Below are 21435 nucleotides of genomic sequence, written 5' to 3'. Positions count from 1 at the left end.
GCACAGTGTACACTTCATTTATGAACTGACTATTCAAATGAGTGCAATCACCGTTTGGAGTTCTTAACTGAACTCCTTTAAACTTGTCAAGTTTTCGATTTGAAAATATGGGACATTATCTGGCACCCGCTACAAGCCTCCCCTTCACCCCAACCAAGCTCCAGCAGAAACCCTTATAATTTAAGATATATATATATATATATATATATAGAGAATATGAAGCACATTTTTTCATTTAATATACTTACAGTTCATATACTAGTCAACACATTGCATATTTACTGTAATTTCACATTGTTTGTCTTTGAGTTAGATTTGACATTTTATTTCCATGACATATTTTCCTACACACACAAAATTATATATATATATATATTTATTTATTTTTATTTTTTTTCTTCCACCCAGGCCACTTCAGGTGGCCGTTCTCGTGAGGCTAGTAACAGCGTTTAGTTTGGAGAGGCAGAGGAATGTTTTTTTATTTATTTATTTTATAATTATTATTATTATAATACTGGATATTTACGGGTTAATACTAATACAGGAGGATGGCGTGAAAGAGGGGTAAAATATGGTAGTTTCTCAGCCAAAACGACTTGACAGATATGCCTTTAAATGTAATTTTTTTCATATTTGATTCACACATTTCTAAATAGTCACAGTTTATAAAGGATGTGTGTGCTGGAGCTCATAGCATTTGACATTTAGAACAAAGCAAATTACACCCTGAACAGAAAAACCATGCAGTCTATTACAGAGCTGACAACAAGATTCACCAACCAATTCACCCCCTTGGCCAATTTACAATTTACCAAATACCCTACCCTACGTGCTTCAACTGTGGAAGGAAATGAGTATGTCCAGGCTAAATTCACCCAAGCAATGGAAAACTGCAGCTAGCTTAAAACAGAAACTTCTAGCCATGAGGCCTTCCTGCTGGGAGTGCTCAACAACATAGACTTCTCCATGCTGCCCTTAACTAGCTCGCTGTCACTTAACTTTACTTAAGTGTAGAGTTTTGATTTGTGTCACTTAAACGTTCCCCCTGGGTGTCCTTTCATCGGCAGGCTTTGCAAAAGGAATGTGTTGGATTTAAACAGACTGAGATATAGACGTGGCCCACAGAGGGCAGCATGATTCTTCTTTGACTGTGTCACTGGTTTCATGATATTCTGTTTCCCTTTCAGTCTTTGATGAAGCCTTAGACAAGCTCAGCCAGCTGGCTGGTAGGTCTCACACAGACACACACACACACACTAAATGTAACTTGGCAATTACACCACCGCAATAAGAAATTTAGATCCATCACCACCAGTGCAATCACACACGCACACACACACACACACACACACAGAGACCCTGATCTGCGTGTGACAGAAGTTGTCATGCTGGAAGCATTTGGCCATCATGCCATCGTGCAGTGAAATCACTTTAAAAATCCTCTGTGCTGTCAGCATTTGTGTTGGAGGAGCATCTTCCTCCCATCACTTGACAGCTCTGCAGCAACTGTTAGAGCAGTGGTCGCACAAGAGAAAAAGGGCCGGCATTGTGATAATGGGAAACCATGGCGATGTGACCAGGTGGATGACACAATCGTCCACTTGAAACATGTACTGAGCTCAGTCCCACGTAGAGAGAAAAAAGAAGACAGAAGCAGAAGCTTTTTAACTAATGAAGCAACTTGATCTAGACCTCTGAGGGTTGAAGTGAAGTTGATGGTTTTCTGAATGACGCACACAAATATGTACTGTGCTCTGCCTATTATTAGTGCTGCTTTATTCTAACTTTCAGGACAAAACATTACATACACATGGACTGTATAGGAAATAAAGTGTGTCAGTTGATTCATTCTCAAAGCCATTGCTCTCAGAGTAGATATAGGTCTCATAGTAGACCCAGTACAGTTGGTAAACATGTATTTCATCTTTATTTCAATTGTGCTCTACCCTCCATCTACTCCTCAAGGAGCCAGTGCAGCAGAGCTGGTGATTAACTGCACGGGAACAGGCATTCAGCTTCAGTGTCACATGAAGTATTACACTCCGGAGATGAACATCACCTGGTATCATAGGTAAGAAAACAGATTTATAATACTAATAGTACTAACACTGCCACAGCAAAATAACATCACGGAGATGTGACAGACCCTTTAAAGGCAACCTCCTGTATTTCTAGGTGTATAAAGAATATTCAGATGGAATTAAAGTACTTATTTTAAAGTATTCCCATAAATATGCTTACCACAAACGCCTCATTTAGTTTTGTCTCTCAAGTTAAACCACTGGGAGTTGCAAAAAACAGTAAGCTACACAATAAAACTTGTGATGGCTGTTGGCAAGTGCTTCTGTTATCCCGGTTGCTGCAGTAAAATCTCCCTAGCATCCCTATTATTTCTATAAAGAGGTTTTTCAGCTTGTAAACGCAGGTATTTGTCTCTTGAGATAAAACTATGTGCAGCAATGGGGTAAAACAGAGCTAAGTCAACATTCTGGTGGATACAAAAAAAAAGGGACAGAAAAGGTTCAAGTTAGTGAGCTTAATCGTTTCCTCCAAACGGAGCAATAGATTTGCTTAAAACAGGCGAATCAATAAGCTCCCAAACAGACTTCTCTACATATACAAAACTGCATGCAGAAAGAAACACGTTAACCTCTTCTTTCCTTTCTTACATCTACCAAAGCGAGACTAAACTGACCCACAGCAACAAGAACGTGATTGGAGGAACTCCTGCAATGGCGACAATGGAGGTATTAAGCACAACACAATCACACATTTGTAAAGCTATGGCACTAAAGAAACTCTTACAGTGAGATATTCTCCAGTAATTGGGCAGTTCAAAATCTCAGTTTTTTATTTGTATTTACTGGTTCAGGTACTCCAAAACAAACAGGATTGATAGGTTTGTTGATCAGCTGCTTAAGGTGATCATTATTTGATTGATTTACAGGTGATTGAACCTACAGATAAGGATAAAGGCTTATACACCATAGAAATTGCAAGCTCTGACGGCTGCCATAAACGTATCCTGGACCTCAGCGGCAATGGTTGGTACATTTTGCTTGTTGTTCAATCTCTTTTTTGGTATTCTTCACTGTTTTTATTGATGAGACTGTAAAAACAAAAAAAGGATGTAAACACAGTAGCCTTGTTTTTAATTTAGTTCAGGACTGTTAAGTTGTCACCTATTATGTTTAGTGTCTGCAGTCTTACCCTTAGGAATAAAATAACTTTCCAGCACATGCATCCAAATCTGTGCATTCTAAAAGTACTGGACAATGTTTTCTTCCTTCAGGTGGTTCATCCACTTTTTCAGTAGAGAAAACTAACAGTCACAGCCCTGCTGTAGCTTGTCATAAAAGAATAAAGAACACCTCATTTAAAGTTAAGGTTGAGGGATTTTATTTCAATAGTGACAATGCTTGTGCCATGATTCTGACTAACTTCAATGTGATGAACAGTAACAGCCTTTCTTTGTTTTTTACTCTTACAGTTTATGAGACGGCATATGCTGGATTTCAGAAGCTCAAGTAAGATAACACACTAAATTCTGAATTATGTCTGTTTAATTGCGTCTTTATGTGTATAAATGAATCAGTATAACTCTACTAGTAATAATGTATTACTGATTGTTTTATAAGAATACATTTTTTACTAAACAGCGAACTCAAAAAAAAAAAAAAAATTACAGATTCGGTTTTATAAATAAATATCTGTGATATTATTGATATATGCTTAAGGAAGCAGGTTTTGACTGGAGGGTTGCTCGTTTGAATCCACTGTGGGGCCTTTAACAAGTCCCTTAACCCTTACTGCTTCCTGGACTCTCTTGAAAAATATTCTTAATTTCAATGAGACTCTCCAGGTTGAAAAAAAAAAATAAACACATAAATAAACCTTCAGTTTTCACTGGGGTGAAAATGACTTAAAGATCGATTAAGATTGGTCTTTCAGATTCCGATTCAGAATACTTTATTTATCCCCGAGGAACAATTAAGTTTCAGTTACATCCCGTCCAAGAAAACATGGAGACAATCACATATAACACACAATCACAAACATATAACATGGGGGGACAGGAGCAGAGAGAACTGCGGGTCACCCCTGAGGCAGCACCCCTTATCTTAAATGAGAAGTGGGAAAAACATGATGCAAGAAGGCAAGAAGATCCCACACTGTGCTCCTTGTGGAGCACAGTGTGGGATCTGCTGATTTGGAAAAAAAAACCTTGGCACACACAGAAGCGCCAAAAATACGCAATTACAACAAAAAATTAGAGGACATTGCACTTGTGGTTGGGGGAAGGGAATTTGTGGGGGGGAGGATTGCAGCTGGCTGCAGGGGGCGCGCAAGTGCAGCGTCCCTCCAGCAGCCACTGTGTGGGAAGGAGAGGGGATGGGGGCCAAGAAGGTGTGGAAACATGATCCGTTTGCTTCATTCTGTACTGATTCAGCCCAGGCGCAGATGACGTCAGATGATCTTAGGTAGATCAGAGTTCAAAAACTAAGTTCCAGGTGGTGGTGTGGGGAAAGGAAGAGGAGGAGCTTGAGTCGACACAACGTCGTGGTGAACAGATAACCCAGCCTTGAAGGGTTCGGCTGTGAGGGAACTGAATGCAGAGAAGGATTTGTTTTTCGGCCGGCAGCACAATTTTATCATGCAGCCTAGTTCATCTCTCAGCAGTAAATCCAATACAGTGACCTTGACCCGATTGCTGGGCAATTAACTCCTCCAAGCTCGATTCCAACCCGTGTAGATGATCTGAGTTTGTTTATCACATGAGTCTGAGTGTTGTGAGCCCTGCCCAATCCATCAGAAATGACTGGCAGCCTTCCCAAACCACCTGCTGACGTAATTCGGACTTTGCAATAGGTCAGATAGCTGCCAGCTCCAATCACCAGAATACCTGCTATCATAATTCCAATCATGTCGATGTTGTCCATGTCCTCCATGGAAAAGATGAACAGAGACATGATCCTCCACTTCCATGAGTCCACTAGGACAGGCGGGCTCACTTCTGACCATTTTCCTTTCTAAAAAAATTGGTCGATTGCATTGAGAGACCAGCTGATCAATTCCATAATTTCGGTTTGGCTATAGATGTAGAGAGAGGTTCCTTTTCGATTCAGACAAGAAGACAGTGCAAGATGAAGCACAGTGCAAGATGAAGCATGCAGCAGTAGGGCAAATAAGGGAGGGAAAGCAAAGAGGTAACCGTCCGCCTTCGTTGAGGAGCAGAATCTGCCAGAATCTTTGTGCTCAGCTGTCTGGTTAAACTTTTCTCAAAACACAGACCAACATTTAAAAACACAGTTTAATAAGCTTTAACAAATGTGTGACCAACCCGCATCCCTTCAAGTCATTATTTTCTAAGTTCCCTTGGGTAGTAATTCTTGTGTGGATTCAGGCTGTTTATTGTCTCCTATTTTCTTTTGAGATACTGCGTTCAGCCCTCTGTAGGGACCGCAGTATTATTTTAAACCTCAGTCGTTTTTCAAGATAATTTTGTTTGACTTTGAATGTTTGCTTACGGATGTTTTGTGCAGTGAAATCAGTTTGGAAACAGCAACGGGTTCAAAATGTAAATGTTGCCTTCTGACAAAGAACCCACTTTTAAAATACTAACTTGCACTCAATTAGTTTCTTTCTGTACATTTTATTTGATGATTTTGTATATTAAGGCACTCGTAATACATTCAACTTAAGATAGTAAAGCTGCATTCAGGTGTATTGATGGCAAAGCTCATGGATGACACAGCTTCAAATGCCTTTGCTGAATATTTTAAGAACCACAGTTAATCCAAAAGCTCTGAACTCATTATCTGGAATACAGTTTGCCCAAATTTAAGGCTTGAACCAAGAATATAAATAGAAGCCATCAGGTAGGAGCGATCCTTTGGGGTCTTTTGGTTAATTGAGCCAAAGCAACCCCACGCAATGAATTTTGCAAATCCATTTGGAGGAAAAAGATTGAAACTCCAAACACTAAACACTGCATGCAGAGTGGAAACCTTCCAAATCCCTCTTGTAGTTAACATTCAAAGAGAGATATTTAAACTCAAGATTTCACAAACACATTTAAACAAGAAACACCCCATTGCCCTTTTGATTGAACATCAACACGCCAAAGCTTCAGCCATCTGGTCCTGTGGCTGACCACTGGTCTTGCCATGTTGCTCACAGGGTCCAAAAATACTTTTTCTTCATATCTGTATGAGGATTCAAAAACCAATTGGAGCATAAAAATGTATTGTAGTTTTGTTCCAAAAGACTACAAAAGACTGCAATTTAGAAAAGGATTTGAAAAGACTTTGGTGATGTTATTGCATTGTAATCAATGATGCCATTGCCATAAACAACCTGTCCTACTTTCTGTGTATTTCAGGACCGAAGCCTATGCCGAGAAAAGTAAATATAGTCTCTTTATTTATTGGTGAAAATTTTTTGGCAAGACCAATCAACTATTGATACATTACTGAAATGGTTGTTTCAGATCGTGGACAAGTGATTGGGGGGCTGCCAGATGTGGTCACAATTATGGAAAAGAAGGTAGATGTTTGGTCTGTGGGCAGTTATTGTTGTTGTTCTAACGTGTCAATGGCTTTTGTCTAAAAAGGTATTGCATTACCTTCCCAGACCTTGAGTTTAACATGCACTGTGTGCGGAGACCCCAAGCCTCAGGTGTCATGGCTGAAGAATGGAGCAGAAGTGGAACCAGATGATCAGGTAATTACATGGTATTGTGTGTTAGGCAGGGATCAGAATGTATTTCACAGCTCCTTCTTTACTTGTCACTTAAGCATATAATTGAATTATGTATGTAGGTTATGATTAGCTCCTCAACAGGGAGCTTTGTCCTTCCTGTCAATGTGACATTCTGACCTATTTAGCTATCATAAGAGCCTTGTTTATACATGTTTTCCAATTAGCAATCCTACACATTTGCTAGGGGTGTTATAGACCTTAAAAAACACTTGATTTATTTGTAAGCTTTGCCAACGGATAAGACTTGTTGCTCAATGTTCATGTATGATTGTTTTTCTATTTTGGTAATACAGGCAGTTGGGAATGGTAGCTAAGGATGTGCTCACTGTTTGGGATGCAATAGTTCTACAAGGGTCAACATAGTCCGGGAGGGTGAACCTGGTTTTGTCGGATTAAGTTTTTTTTCTCTCTTCTTACCATGAATCGGGGGGTGACAGTTGATATCCTTTGGGCAATTTTAGTTATTAACCCATTCATGTCTGACACTCCCAAATCATCAGAACATGGGAATTTCCTATGATTCCATGGTATTAATTTGCACTAAACACATCACATTTGTGAAACTTTATATTTATTTACGCAGTGTTTAATGCTGGATGACATCTGAATCCAAGTAGAAAATAATTAACCATTTTCTGGTTATTGTCACAAAGCAAATTATCAGAATTCTGTCAACAAGACTTTGAATACCCGAAGTAAAAAGGAAAGAATAATGCAAAATGTTGAAGACCTCCGTGGGTCCGTTCCTCCTTTATTTGGTTGCTTCTCTACGTGGGTCTTCTTTTTTCCTCTGTCTTTGCTGTGTAACCGTTGTGTGATGGAGAATTCTCCTGATGGAACCAATGAACTTTACTACAGAAGATGTGAACGCACATCGACTTTAGTCAGGCAGCCAATAGTTAGGCTCCAAAACACCTCATGGAGCAGTCTGTTTGTAAAAAGATCTCCGATTGGCTGAAAGGTTGTGCCACACTCCTGGATTTATAAAGGTCATATATAGGGCCAGGAGAAGGAGTAAAAGTGCACTGTCTGTTCAGAACACTTTGTATTACAATATGCTCAATTTGCTGGAATGTTCTCTAGCTTCTTAAATATTGTACTGTAAAATCACTCTGGCCATGCTTGAAGTCTTTTAACATTGCCTCTCCAATCACGATGGCATTTATATAATTTGCAGATCATGACGCTAGCTTTGAAAAGATGCTAGCACATACTCATTTTGAGTGCTTGCCTAATCCTATTAAAACACAATTAAAACTGGCATTAAACTTGGTCAAACTTTAAACATACCTCATTCTAGTGATGCTTTAGTACTTTTACTGACATTAGGTGACCTCAAAACAGTGGATAGTCATGGTTTGATGTATTCCCTAAGCAAAAGAACTTTGATGAAAGGCATCGTAAACATGTGCTTAAAGCAATAGTGACTGTACAGTGTCATCTGAAGTGTTTTTCAGTAACTAGGCCCTCGACTAATTTATAAGACATGAGGGGCAAAACAGAAATGACAGCCATAGTTCCTTCAAGACCAACGCCCACCCTGCATGCAAATTTGAGGGGGAAGGGTTAATTTGCAATATTGTACTCCTAAAATGCTTCTGACAATCTTTTAACATCAATTATTGCTGAATATAAGCATATGTCAAGTTTCAATCAGAATTTGGCTGTGTCCGATAGAAAGGGGTTAATATCATGAGTTGGCCAACAGATATAAATCCTCACGCCCCTGATACATGACAAGAATGCTCTAGAATACCAGAAAAAAGTAAGCCAACAAAACCATGTTCACTGAAATTTAGGGGTTTGGCTCCCGGACGAACACCCAATCTTTCCTCTCTCAAATGAATAATATTCAGATAAATTAATAATAATAATAAGAAAAAAATAATGGGTAACGTGAGTGGAGGAGAACGTTTGATGCAGTTTAATTGCACGTTTCCACTGGCAGTATTGGCTTTACTCGGCTCGGCTATACTTTCTGATTGCGCATTTCCACTGAGAAAAAGTACCTCCTCCATGGTACCTGATGCTGTTTTTTTTAGTACCTCCTTTGCTGAGGTTCCAAAAAAAGCAGCCCTGGTCTGATAATCTGACGTAGGCTCAAAGCAGACATTGATTGGGTCTGAGAATCATCACAGCGTAGAGTCATCAACTCACGCACGGAGAGGAAACATTTGGCCATTATTGATTTTTGTTGGCAATCTTGTGAGGATGGCAGCAAAAAGGTGCAATCCGTGGAGTCTGGCAGTTTCGAGCGCAGGTTGGTGCTCAATGGAAACTCTCCGGAAAAACAGTATATGGTCCCGAAAGCAAGGAGTGTGGAGCAGTGTAGAGCCAATATTGCCACTGGAAACAGGTAAATGGACTTTTGACATTCTAGCTCAAAGGTCATAATACATGTAAGAAAAGTGCAGAGATTTGAAGTCTAAACTCTAGCTTATTAAGAAAATCAAAGTAATAGTCACCACAAAGGCGTGATGTGAGGTGCATTGCTCAGTGTTACACATGAGTGGGGAATATGCTGAATGGTACAAATGTTAAATAAGAAGGACAACACAAACCAAGATATTTGTTCTGTGTTAGATGGGAGTGACAGTGATAGACTGCTGCATCTGTATTTAGACTCCCCTGGGAAAATGGCCAGGTGTTCTCAGTGGGACTGATGAGCTCCATCCAAAAGGGCACAAATCAGGCTTTGCCAGGTTGGAGGAGCCAAAGGAAAAAAAGGGATAAAAACCTACATTACCAGCAAAGGTTAAATGGATCTGGAACCAGTGTGATTGAACTGTTCAGAGAAGGAGTGGAAAGAGAAATTTTTCAATTAAAGTGCAGAAAGACAGAGCCATTGGTTTAGTTTCACTGAGTGCGCAGACAATGTCTATGGTTTTTGCGTGTCTGTGCTAGTGGGTGTGGCTTGAGAGTCTCCAAAGTTGTGCCTATCAAATGGTTTGCCTTCAGTCTTTGTTAGAAGGCCCAGTTACAACCCAAATCAAGGAAAATATTCCGATATGAATAAAATGAGAAAAGATGGTGGAATTTTAAATAAGAAAGACACATGATAATATGTCAATTTAGGAAAAAAAGCATATTGATTTGTAAAAAGAAATACATAAATACTACTACTCATAATAATAATAATAATAATAATAATAATAATAATAATAACTAGAATTTTTGCATTTCCTGAAGAAAATGCAAGTGAGGATGCATGTGCTGGCCCGCGTCGCACTACATTAGCATAGCATTAACCTAGCAATAGCCTTAACGTTGTAATAACTTATAGCAACAATCGCTAAAACCAGTTTATATACTAGTATAAGTAAATTCCCAGTATGAGCTGAAAGTAAACAAACTGCTGAAGCATTAGTTGAAAAGCTTAAAAAAGGTTAAAAAAAGGTCAAAAAAGGTTGCAAAAGTTTGAAAAGGTTGAAAAGGTTGAAAAGGTTGAAATGGGTTGAAAAAGTTGAAATGGGTTGAAAAAGTTTGAAAAGGTTGAAAAAGTTTGAAAAGGTTGAAAAATGTTGAAAAAGGTCAAAAAAAAAGGTTCAAATGGGTCGAAAAAGTTGAAATGGGTTGAAAAAGGTTGAAAAGGTTGAAAAGTTTGAAAAAGATTGAAAAGTTTGAAAAAGATGGAAAAAGGTTGAAAAGGTTTGAAAATGGTTGAAAAAGTTGAAAAGGTTGAAAAAGTTGAAATAGTTGAAAAAGTTGAAAAAGTTTGATGAACCTAGCGTTAGCATTTACATTTAGCCTTAATGTGCTAGCATTAGCATTGTGCTAGCATTTGGATTGCGTTAGCATTGTGCTAGCATTAGCATTGTGCTAGCATTAGCATTGTGCTAGCATTAGCATTGTGCTAACATTAGCATTGTGCTAGCATTAGCAATGTGATAGCATTAGCATTGCGTTGGCATTGCGCTAGCATTAGCGATGTGCTAGCATTAGCATTGCGCTAGAATTAGCATTACGCTAGCATTAGCATTGCACTAGCATTAGCATTGTGCTAGCATTAACATTGCGCAGGCATTAGCATTGCGCAAACATTAGCATTGTGCTAGCATTAGCATTGCACTGGCATTAGCATTACGCTAACATTAGCATTGCGTTAGTATTGCGCTAGCATTAGCATTGCGGAGGCATTAGCATTGCGCAAACATTAGCATTGTGCTTGCATTAGCATTGCGCTAACATTAGCATTGTGCTAGCATTAGCATTGCTTTAGCATTAGCATTGCGCTAGCATTAGCATTGCGCTAAAATTAGCAATATGCTAGCATTAGCATTGCATTGGTATTGCGCTAATATTAGCATTGCGTTAGCATTAGCATTGCGCTAGCATTAGCATTGCGCTAGCATTAACATTGTGCTCGCATTAGCATTGCGCTAGCATTGTGCTAACATTAGTATTGTGATAGCATTAGCATTGCGCTAGCATTAGCATTGCTTTGGCATTAGTAATGCGCTAGGATTAGCATTGCGCTAGCATTAGCAATGTACTAGCATTAGCATTGCGTTGGCATTGTGCTAACATTAGCATTGTGCTAGCAATAGCATTGCGCTAGCATTAGCATTGTGCTAGCATTAACATTACGTTAGTATTTCACTAAGATTAGCATTGTGCTAGCATTAGCATTGTGCTAGCATTAGCATTGCGCTAGCATTAGTATTGCACAAGCATTAGCATTGCGTTGGCATTAGCATAGGGTTAGCAATAGCCTTGTTTTAGCATTCAAAAAGTTTGAAAAGGGTGAAAAAGTTTGAAAAGTTTGAGAAGTTTGAAAAGTGTTTAAGAGTTTGAAAAAGTTTGAAATGGTCGAAAATGGTTCAAAAGTTTGAAAAGGTTGAAAAAGGTTGAAAAGGTTGAAAAAGTTTTAAAAAGTTAAAAAAGTTTGCCAAACTTTGCCAATGCATCCTCACTAATAATAAAGGGGAACGAATACAATAGTGAGGATGCCAATGCATCCTCACTAATAATAATAATAATAATAATAATAATAATAGTAGTAGTAATAATAATAATAATAAAATATTTCTTCTTAACAAATAAAAGCTTTTTTAGGGTTTTGTCCCAGCAGCAAAGGTCTACAAAACACTGATAATAATGACCTAGAAGCTGAGAACTGGCTGTGAATCATCTTTTTCTTCTGGAACATTTTTCTCATTAAACTCTCTACAAATAAGGTCCACTGTTAATGATGTTTGAAGGTAACTGCACCAATACTTGTGTCTGTGCCTGTGCAGCTAAATCACAAGCTATCTAACCATTGAGGTGAACGCGATCATTTTCATACAAATTGGTACAAATGCACCACCTGTAACTCACTGCCCTACTTACCAATCAGTTTAAGTCTATACTCTACAGTCGGTCCCCCGTAAGTGAATGCTCTTTCAACAGTATCAGGATCCTGCGGCTCCTACCCTGCTTTGAAGATTTAAGTTTGAGAGATCCAGGTCTGGGAGGAATTTTTCTATTCAAGTTTGCCCTCTACTTCATTCAGTCCCTCATCTACTAATAATCTGCCTGAAAAAAGAACAGAAGTCCTCGGTGAAGTGCTTTCTAAACCTCCGAAGTGCTTCAACCCCTAACTTTTGTTATCAGAGGGACTACAAAAGGATAAGCTTACAACATGAAAACAAACAGTGTTGCATTTGTACTCTCTAGCCTATACCTGTGTTGAATTTGATAGCAAATTTTGCTATAGTTTTAGTCATAGTCTTTTGACTAACATGCAACATAGTTTTAGTAAAAATGTAGTCATCAGCACTATTTCAGTTGTAGACAACTAAATGACATTAAGGTTTTTAGTCGACTAAAAATGTTACAGATATAATTTACTAAAATATTAACCCCAATAGTTTATGCACTTTTTGAAGATTCGGTTACCATTCATTAGCCTGATATTGGATGTTGCAACACGAGCTCACAGGGAAATGGGTCCCAGCCACAAAAACAATAGTTTCACTTTATCGTGTTTGCCACGGTGAATTCCGCCTTTTTTTTTTTTTTTTTTTCATGCTGTGTACACGACTTTCAAACTCATTCAATTTTGATTGCCAGGTATTTTATTGCAATTGCATCTTACAACAATCCACCAGGATGCACCATAACAATACGTGATGCACAGCACAAACAAAAAACGTGTCACACAGTGGATTAACGCAAAATTCATCTAAATCCATTTTGTGTCCTTGTCATAAACTTAATGAGAACGGACTGGATAGTATTAATGTTTTTTTTAAATACACACAGACACATAAGACCACATGATTACTTGAGTTCTGATTGGATTCCCTCCAATGGGACAAAATTTTCTTTTTTGTTTTTATTACTTGACAAAAATATAAATATATTTTGAGATGTTTTTCATTCTCATGCATTTTTTTTTCTGAATTATTCACGGTCTAGTTATTGTTAAAAAAACGTAGTGGACAAAAAACTATGACCAAAATGTTTTGTCAACTAAACAACACTAGTATATACCATATACAGATGCAGAAAGTATCATTCCAAATCTCAAAGTATGGTAGAAAAAGGAATGTCAATTAAAGTGTGAATATACTTATGTCCATTATATAATTTGACATTTTATTTTGTGCAGTATATAGTTATAAAAACAGGTTTATTTTTAATTGTGTTACACTACTATCTAATGCAGTGGTTCCCAAACTTTTTTTCTGGTGACCCGTTTTTTAAAAAATGACAAACCATCGTGACCCAATTCACAATAGGCCTTGTAGATAAACTGTGAGAGAAGCAAGTTTGTGCATGAATTAACATTGACTATTTTCATCACCGTTTCTGTAACAAAGTCATTGTAGAATACAGAATAAGGAACTTAATTTACACAATGTGAAAATAGATTTACAAACCAACTCAATATATATAAACATTTACTTAAAAAAAGGATTCTGGATTTTCTATTTCAAAGAGCCAAAGCCTGTCTTTATCTGCTCCAGAATCAACACCAGTCCAACCAGTGCTGTGGAGTTCATTATGAGCTGGAGGTTATGGACATGGTCCTGGTTTTGCTGGTTCTGTTCCATGAACCGTGTCCCTGACTGCTCAATGGAAGAAAATTAGCTTCCTCTTTTTTCCTGCATAGAAGCATTAAAATAATATAAATTATTTACAATAGATTCATTTATTCATAAACAAGTATAAATTCAAGTAAATAGTGTATAATAATATTTCAGGATGAACCAACAGATACTATTGATCATGTTAATGTTTGCATAGAATGAATGAATAAATCTTACTGGATTTGTTCTGAGATGAAGACGAGCTGACCTACAACAAATGTTGTTACCGTATAGTTCAGTAATATTATTACATGGCCATTGCGTAACAACAAGGGAAGTTCTGAATACAAGTCAACGATATATTGCTGCTGCTGCTGCTGCTGCTTTCAGGATTGTTATGGTTTTCTAGCAAACTGGCTAGCCTGCACCACGTTAGACATAACGCTCATAAAATTGATGGGGGAATATTGTAGCAAGTGTATTGGTAGTAGGCTAACAATAGGTTTTGTACCATTTACTGTGAAAAGTACCAAACATTTTCTGACCTTACCTCATCTGGGGGAACTGACTGCGGATGCGCAAACATAAACACGCTGTGGGAACAGAGGCAGAGCAGTAATGTGCTTTTGGGAGGGGGTGTGGCCTCCTCCTTCCTTACAGTGGAGTGAGACTGTGCAGCCGTACCAGAAAATAGCACTGTTTAGTCATTTGGTCTATGAAACACACAAATTGCTGAAACTTATAGGTACTGTAGGCTATAGGAAATGGAAAAATAAATAATGTATAATTATATTATAATTAAAACAAAAAATCTAAATGTCAATTCACCCTTTGGTAGGAACTGCCTACCTTGCCTACCCTGACTGCACGTCACTGGTGTCAACTGTTAGGGTGTGGTAGAGTGGTAGCCTCATGTGGCTCAAATGTGTAATGCAAATATAAATCTTAAAAAACTGTAAGTAATATTGCAAATTTATTTGGCAACCCAAAAAAAATCTTGTGCGACCCAGTCTCTGGGAATCAGTGAAATGTGTGTGTGTGCCTCATTGTGAATTAAAAGCATCACTGCTATGGTCCAGGTAATGATCTTCATAATGTTAACAAAGACTGATGTTAAGTTGGCTTCATCTAGCACAGTAAAGCCTTCAGATTAACCTTCTTCACCATTCTTTTAAAAACAAACGCAATACTTCCAAAGTACATAACAATGCTACTAAATGACCATCATTTTAGAAATTTTTTGTGAACTTTTAATCTTTTATATTGAAAAGTAATTGTTTCAATAGGAATATAATTAGCCTGTTTCAAGCACTACTCCAACAAAGGTTTTAATGGCCACTTTAAAATGAGTGGGCCGGAATGAGAGGGAAATTAAAAATACAGTACTCTTGTTTGAAACATCATTCATGGATTGGGTCTAGAGAAATGTACTTCTTCTGGTCCCAGGAGTCCGGAGAAAGACTGCAAACATATAAAGGTTAGTTTAGGTGGTCAGGAGGCCTGTGTTTTTTTTTTTGCCAGTTAGTCACCAAGTGCTCAGGTGATAAAGTAAGTTTACTTCAACTAATTACAAGAAGGATGGTTCAATCCCTTGGTTTCTGGCTTTGGGTGGCATAACAATAAACTGCAGGGAAATGAAATAATAGTGAATAACTTGTGTGACAGCTTTGGTGGTTAGGGTGGTGATGTTTTTAATATATAATCTTGTTTAGCCTTCAACTATGAAGGTGATAAACATGCTTTATATAAATATTGGTTATAGTACACCATGTTTGAGATCAGGTGTCATTGCAAATTTAAATACAGCAGTGTATTACACGTCAGTTTGGCTCTGCTCGTGTAAAGAAAACAGTGGATTTAGAGCTCAGGAACAAACGCTTGGATTAGAACTTCAAACTTCTCCAGAACATGAAAATATTTATGAATCAGAGGAAAAAACACATTTAAAAGAAGTATGTTTTTCTAACGAAGTTATCCAGATGTAATAAAGCCTGAAGTGATATTTATATAATGTGGGGTCAAAACCCTGTGCTGTTCTGCCTTTTTACTTATTTAACCTGTAATTCCATCTTTCAGTACGTGGTCTCCATTGACCAGGGCAAGTTTGCCAGTCTGACAATCAAGCGCATTTCCGTGGAGGATTCTGGCAGATATTCAATGATTGTCCAGAATAAATATGGCGGGGAGTCTGTGGACATAGTGGCAAGTATCTCTGCTATGAACTGCAAACTACTGGATTTACTTGGTGCGGTGCACTGTTATCTGACAGAAATTGCAAATGACGCATGACATTAAAGGATGCCATGATAATGTCTGCATGTCCAACAACTAACAGACATATTGGCAGATATTACACTATTTTATGTCTGACTGGATTCAACACTATCCATGTAAAATACTTTATACATGAAATCCTCTTTGCATAGAATGTTAAATTAATCTCCTGTGTACTGTGAGTTCTTAAGAAGGCTTTTTTGCCTTACCTTTTCTTTTCCCCTTTGTATTATCTCCCTTTAAAGTATTATCTCGGAAAAGAGGACAAATCGTTGCTAAACTATTACATTCATCATTTCTCCTTCCCTCTCCAGGTCAGCGTGTACCGCCATGGTGAGAAAATCCCTGAGGCAAAACCAACCCTGACCCCTAAGACCATTATTCCTCCTAAACTCCCCATTGAGATCCCTCAGCCAAAGACCCAGGCTGCTCCTAGCCCCGCCCCTTCCACTCCAAGCCCTCCGAAGGCAGCACCGGGAAGAGGGGTGAAGAGTCCCACTCCCACAAGGAGGAAGTAAAAAGCATGACAGTTATTAATAAGGCCCAAAATGGTGCACACGTAGACCACAAGTAATTTAGAAAGTCTACGGTGCTCCCTGGTATCAAATAGATTACACTATTAGAATTAGATTTAAAGTTTAAGTAAACCCTGATAACGAGAATGATACTATTGATACTCCATGTGTATAACATACATTACATGGCCAATAAAGCTGATTCTATTCTATTCTATACAATTTGGAAATGTGAAAAAGACTAGTTTGGCAGTTGTGCATCACAAAACAAATAATTTCATTTCATGAATAAAACTAAGATTGAAATAAATCTTGCTTCACTTGCATTAATGGTCACCCTTCACTGTAAAGACTGAAAAGTGGACTTTACTTAGCAAAATTATGCAAAGTCATTGCCTTGAAAAACTAATTAATGTTGGCTTAGAGTAATAAGATTTGATTAAAGGTTAATAAAATCTATTTGATCTAAGTAAACTTAACTTATAGGTTAATCAAATCTATGATTTAAGTCAACTGAGATTTCTTTTAGGCAACGAGTTTGCGTATTTACACTACAGTACAGTACAATTATTATTCTGTACAGCCCCTCACATCCATGCATGGTGTTTTTAAAAGCATTGACATTAAAATTCAAAATATGACTGTGAATCCTTGTCTTTAAAGACATGTCCCACTTGTCATTGTTGCCTGCATTTTTGATGTTGTACAATATATCATGTTTACTGACATCTTTGGCACTTTTTCCTAATTCCCCCCACATGCTTTCACATGCACACCACTACTATCAACATTCTTTGAAGATGGGGCCAAGCCAAGTCACATTAAGGCTCAGAGTGGAGAGAGGTGGGCATACTCTCACTTTGTGCTTCGGCAAATGATCAGTGGCTTGGCTCAGTCTCACTGTCATGAGATTTACACATTTACATGCTGTTGAAAATTCCCTACAACAATGAAGGCTTCGTATCACAGCCCCCAGTCGCTGCTGCCAGCCAAATAGATTGATATTTACGCTGCGTTTTTTCAAAAGAAAAGCTGATTCGGGAAATACAAAGCAATCGTTATAGCACCACCTCTTCAACACTATCAAATATATATAATTGTCATCCATAACAACACCTCAGTGAGATCCTGAACATGCTGCAGATTGGATGGCTGTGAGTCATGGCTCGATGAAAAAACAAACAAACTAAAAAACCAAAACGGTGCTGGAAAGCAGAACTGTCACTCTAACCTACCTGCCACTGGAAAATGTCAAAACCAAAATCACTTAAAAATCCACTTCAACTGTTTGGTCTGGTCTCAGCATTTGTATTTACTTTTCCTCTACAGGGTCAAAGGGTATACTGGAGCCAGGGTTGGGGTCAAATACAATTGTAATTGATTATGTTGCAATTAAAATTGTAGTTGTAATTCCGAAAATATGTTGCTGTCAGTAATTGCCTAATTGATAATTAATTACAATAATGTCGTAATTGTAATTGTAATTTAAAAAGCTGCTGTCATAATCGTAATTAAATTGTAATTGATTTTACATAATTGACTTTGTAATTGCGATTGCCATGAACATTCCATAAATAATGTCTTATAATTTTATGTAAAACTAGGGAAACATGTCACAGTTCTATGTACAGTACACATACTGTGTGTAATTAACAATAAATAAATTATGTTTCATTTCAAGCTTTCCCACATTTTACCATTTAAAATAATTTATTCTAATGGTATATTGACACAAAACAGGCTCAGACGCCCACACCAAAAATATTAAAACCTATTTTCATTGCTTTGGAAGCCTAGGTAACCAATAGATAGGAACACAATTCTATGATAGATATTTGTTTTTAGTGTATTTACAGCTGCGTTAGGACCCGTTATAATAAGAGATGCTAACAGAAAGCTAGCACAAGAGGTAGGTTAACTTTTATTCGGTTATTTATTTCACTCTCAGTGATTGTGATTAATTGTAATTGAACTTTAGTAATTGAGATATGTAATTGATGTTCCGAGGATAAGAAAAATAATTGTACTTTAATTGTAATTTGGAAAATTGCTGGTCACTGTAATTGTAATTGAAGATGGATAACTAAAAATGTAATTAATTTAATTGCCCCTAACCCTGGCTGAAGCCTATTCCAGCTGACATACGCTTAAGGAAGAATGGCAGAATATTAACTCATTTAGTGCCACTCACGTCTATTGATGTGAATTGTGTTTTTCGGCTGAGGTTGCTAAGAGACAGTGTGGCGAAACTCTCCTGTGAATATCTATCTTGTACAATGATGTAGTGACCTACTGGTGACATGTAGGTGGCAGCAGTGCACCTTTGGATGACAGATCACCCGTTACGGGCAGAGCTCAGAGGGAGAGGAAAATAGAAAATGGAGCTACGAGAGTTGATGCTGAAGTTTTCAACAGCGCACACTCGACCAGAGCATGTCTAGAACCTAAGTGGACTATTGAGAGTGTGGCGATGGTGAAAGAAAACGATCAAAGAAACGGGGCAAGCGCTGACACTCGGCATGTCCGGGAGGAAGAGGAAGTTGTGTGGGAAGTAACGGGGGCAGAGACTTAGAGGAAGGCCAAAATACAGTAAGCAAACCATTCAACTCTGACATAGATAGCAAAATAATAATAATGTTGCCATCAAAAGCCCGGTCTCAGTGTTGTTTTTGTAGTTTTATAAAAGGAAACCTATGTTGAGGTGTCACTAAAGCAAAAAAAAAAAAAAAAAATTGCTTCAAAGTCACTAATAGGTTTTTTCAGAAAAAGCCGTTTTTCTCAGCTTTTTGTCACAAACTGGCAATTTGTGTGAAACTTTCCTCTATTCAACTGCTGATAACAGAAGAACAAAACAAGCTAAAAACAAAATGTTTTTTTTCTAATGAAAGTAGAGAGTCTAATATTTCAGATGTCAGATTGTCATAACACAAAATATTCTGTGGGTCTTTAAAAATCAGTCAAAATGCTCTAAAACGGCTGGCGCTGATGGTGGTAGAAATCTTGAAAATGGCTGGCACTGAATGAGTTAAAGGGCCTTAGAGAGACAAGTTTGGGGGCCACCGAGGGATTCAAACCCATAATTTCTGCTCTGACTAACAGCAATGCTCACCAGCCACAAAGTGATCCCTGATTGCAGGGTATTTATAGAAAATCACATGCATTTTAACTTAAAGCTGAATATCAATTATGTACAGCCATCACGGTCATCAGCAAAAGGTAGTCGTGCAAAGAAGAAAAAAAAAAGGTTTAAAGATTTGTGCTGAAGTGCAGAAGGCTGTGATGGCAGAGCTGATGAAAAGATAGCTGATGAGATTTGTGGTTCATTAAAGCTGAGGGGAGAAGAAGAGCAGACAGAGGAAAACAAGAGGGAGGGGCGGAGGATGAAGTAATTGTTTCTCTGTTTGCTGTTGCTAATAAAAGAAAGAGATTACACTTCGCTCAGCCTGTTTATTCATCCTGTCAGAAGGAGAGAACTCGAGAACAAGAGACGAGTTGAGTGAGTGGGAGCACTGGAGCAAAGGAGAGGTTGATGGAGAGAAAGAGTGAGGCTGTGAGGTTGTAGTGTTTCATATTAGTGGTGCTGCTGATGTGGCGTCTGCGATATCTCTGAGACAAAGCCAGGCACGTTGTTAACAACTTGTGAATGAGTTGGGGGTGAAAAGCAGAGATGCAGCACTCAGGGAAGGGCTTGTTGTGCCTACACTGCATTTGTGATTTTGAGACACTTCAATAGCAGGTGTGAAAAAAAGTAGAAACTATGGGGTAAAGTTTGCGTATGCAATGAGTGTTGCTAATTCAGTCTGAATGGTAGTGAAGGACTTGTGAAGTGTGACATGAAAAAGAGAAGGGAAAAATTGAAGCAAGGTGATTATTAGAAAGAGTGAACGAGAGAAACATTAGAGGCGGTGAGCTAAATCATTTTGATGTTTTGCTGGATGATCTGCCATCATATAATTTCTCTGACTCTTTAATTAATTTTCACATTTTTAATCAAGATAATTACCATAAATCCAAATGTTACCATGACTACCGACTATTAATTTCAGGAAACTTGGGAAAACTCACTGCTTCATGTGACGCATATACGGCATGTGCACTCAGAGACGCAGAAGTGGAGGCAAGTACATCACACACATGCACACGCACACGCACACGCACACGTAAATGGATGCTATCTAAATGGAATAGCTGGCCAGTACTGATAATAGCATGAAATTGTGTTTCCAAATATAACACTGTGTCATTGGAGTGAGTGTGTGTGTGTGTGTGTGTGTGTGTGTGTGTGTGTGTGTGTGTGTGTGTGTGTGTGTGTGTGTGTGTGTGTGCACGTGTGCGTGTGTGTTTCGAGAAACAAGATTGCAGAATACATGATCCCAACTGCTACTCCACATGGTGGCACTATGGGAACATGCACACATCCCATGCTGCTTTCTCTCTCAAAAAAAAAAACACACACACGGAGGGAGATGGACAGGCTTGTCCTAATTAAAGCTGTACTGTTCAAACAATGAGATAAACTAGGAGCAGATACATTCTCTGGGTGTGCGATGACACACACTTTAAATAATGGAATTATGTGCACATGCACTCTGTCTCACAAACATATTTTATAATTTGCAATTCTCAATGTGAGAATAAATGCTTATCATTGTTGTGATGATACTGATTATTGATTTTTACCCCAAAGTGAAGAAAGAGAGAAAAGTGAGCACAAGGCGATGGGGAAAAGGCAAGTGACAAACCAAAAAGCAGTGAGAGAAAGGGGATAGAAGGAGGCATGACATGCTGCAAAGCTGACACAACTTCTTAGCTGTATTGAATGAGAGAACAGCACTGGGAGAAAATTAGTGTTAAAGTGTAACTAAATG

General features: G+C 38.1%; 1 protein-coding gene across 3 annotated transcripts in view; it reads left to right on the top strand.

The window, feature by feature from the left end:
• myom2b (myomesin 2b) overlaps positions 1-16877 on the top strand; it is a 44571-nt gene extending 27694 nt beyond the window's left edge. For 2 of the 3 annotated variants that reach the window (XM_028474954.1, XM_028474965.1), the window contains exons 30-39: positions 1188-1226; positions 1966-2071; positions 2681-2747; positions 2948-3044; positions 3491-3527; positions 6383-6405; positions 6491-6546; positions 6634-6723; positions 15855-15980; positions 16367-16570. In XM_028474954.1, the coding sequence (XP_028330755.1) occupies positions 1188-1226; positions 1966-2071; positions 2681-2747; positions 2948-3044; positions 3491-3527; positions 6383-6405; positions 6491-6546; positions 6634-6723; positions 15855-15980; positions 16367-16570 (845 nt within the window). Of the gene's footprint in view, positions 1-1187; positions 1227-1965; positions 2072-2680; positions 2748-2947; positions 3045-3490; positions 3528-6382; positions 6406-6490; positions 6547-6633; positions 6724-15854; positions 15981-16366 lie in introns of all 3 variants that reach the window. The other variant, XM_028474962.1, reaches the window with a different exon arrangement.
• The last annotated feature ends 4558 nt before the right edge of the window (positions 16878-21435 follow it).

This window comes from Gouania willdenowi, chromosome 3 (genome assembly GCF_900634775.1).
Source record: "Gouania willdenowi chromosome 3, fGouWil2.1, whole genome shotgun sequence".
NCBI classification, from domain to species: Eukaryota; Metazoa; Chordata; class Actinopteri; order Blenniiformes; family Gobiesocidae; genus Gouania; species Gouania willdenowi.
The sequence above is the reverse complement of the archived record's forward strand: the minus strand, read 5'-3'. Positions and strand labels throughout refer to the sequence as shown.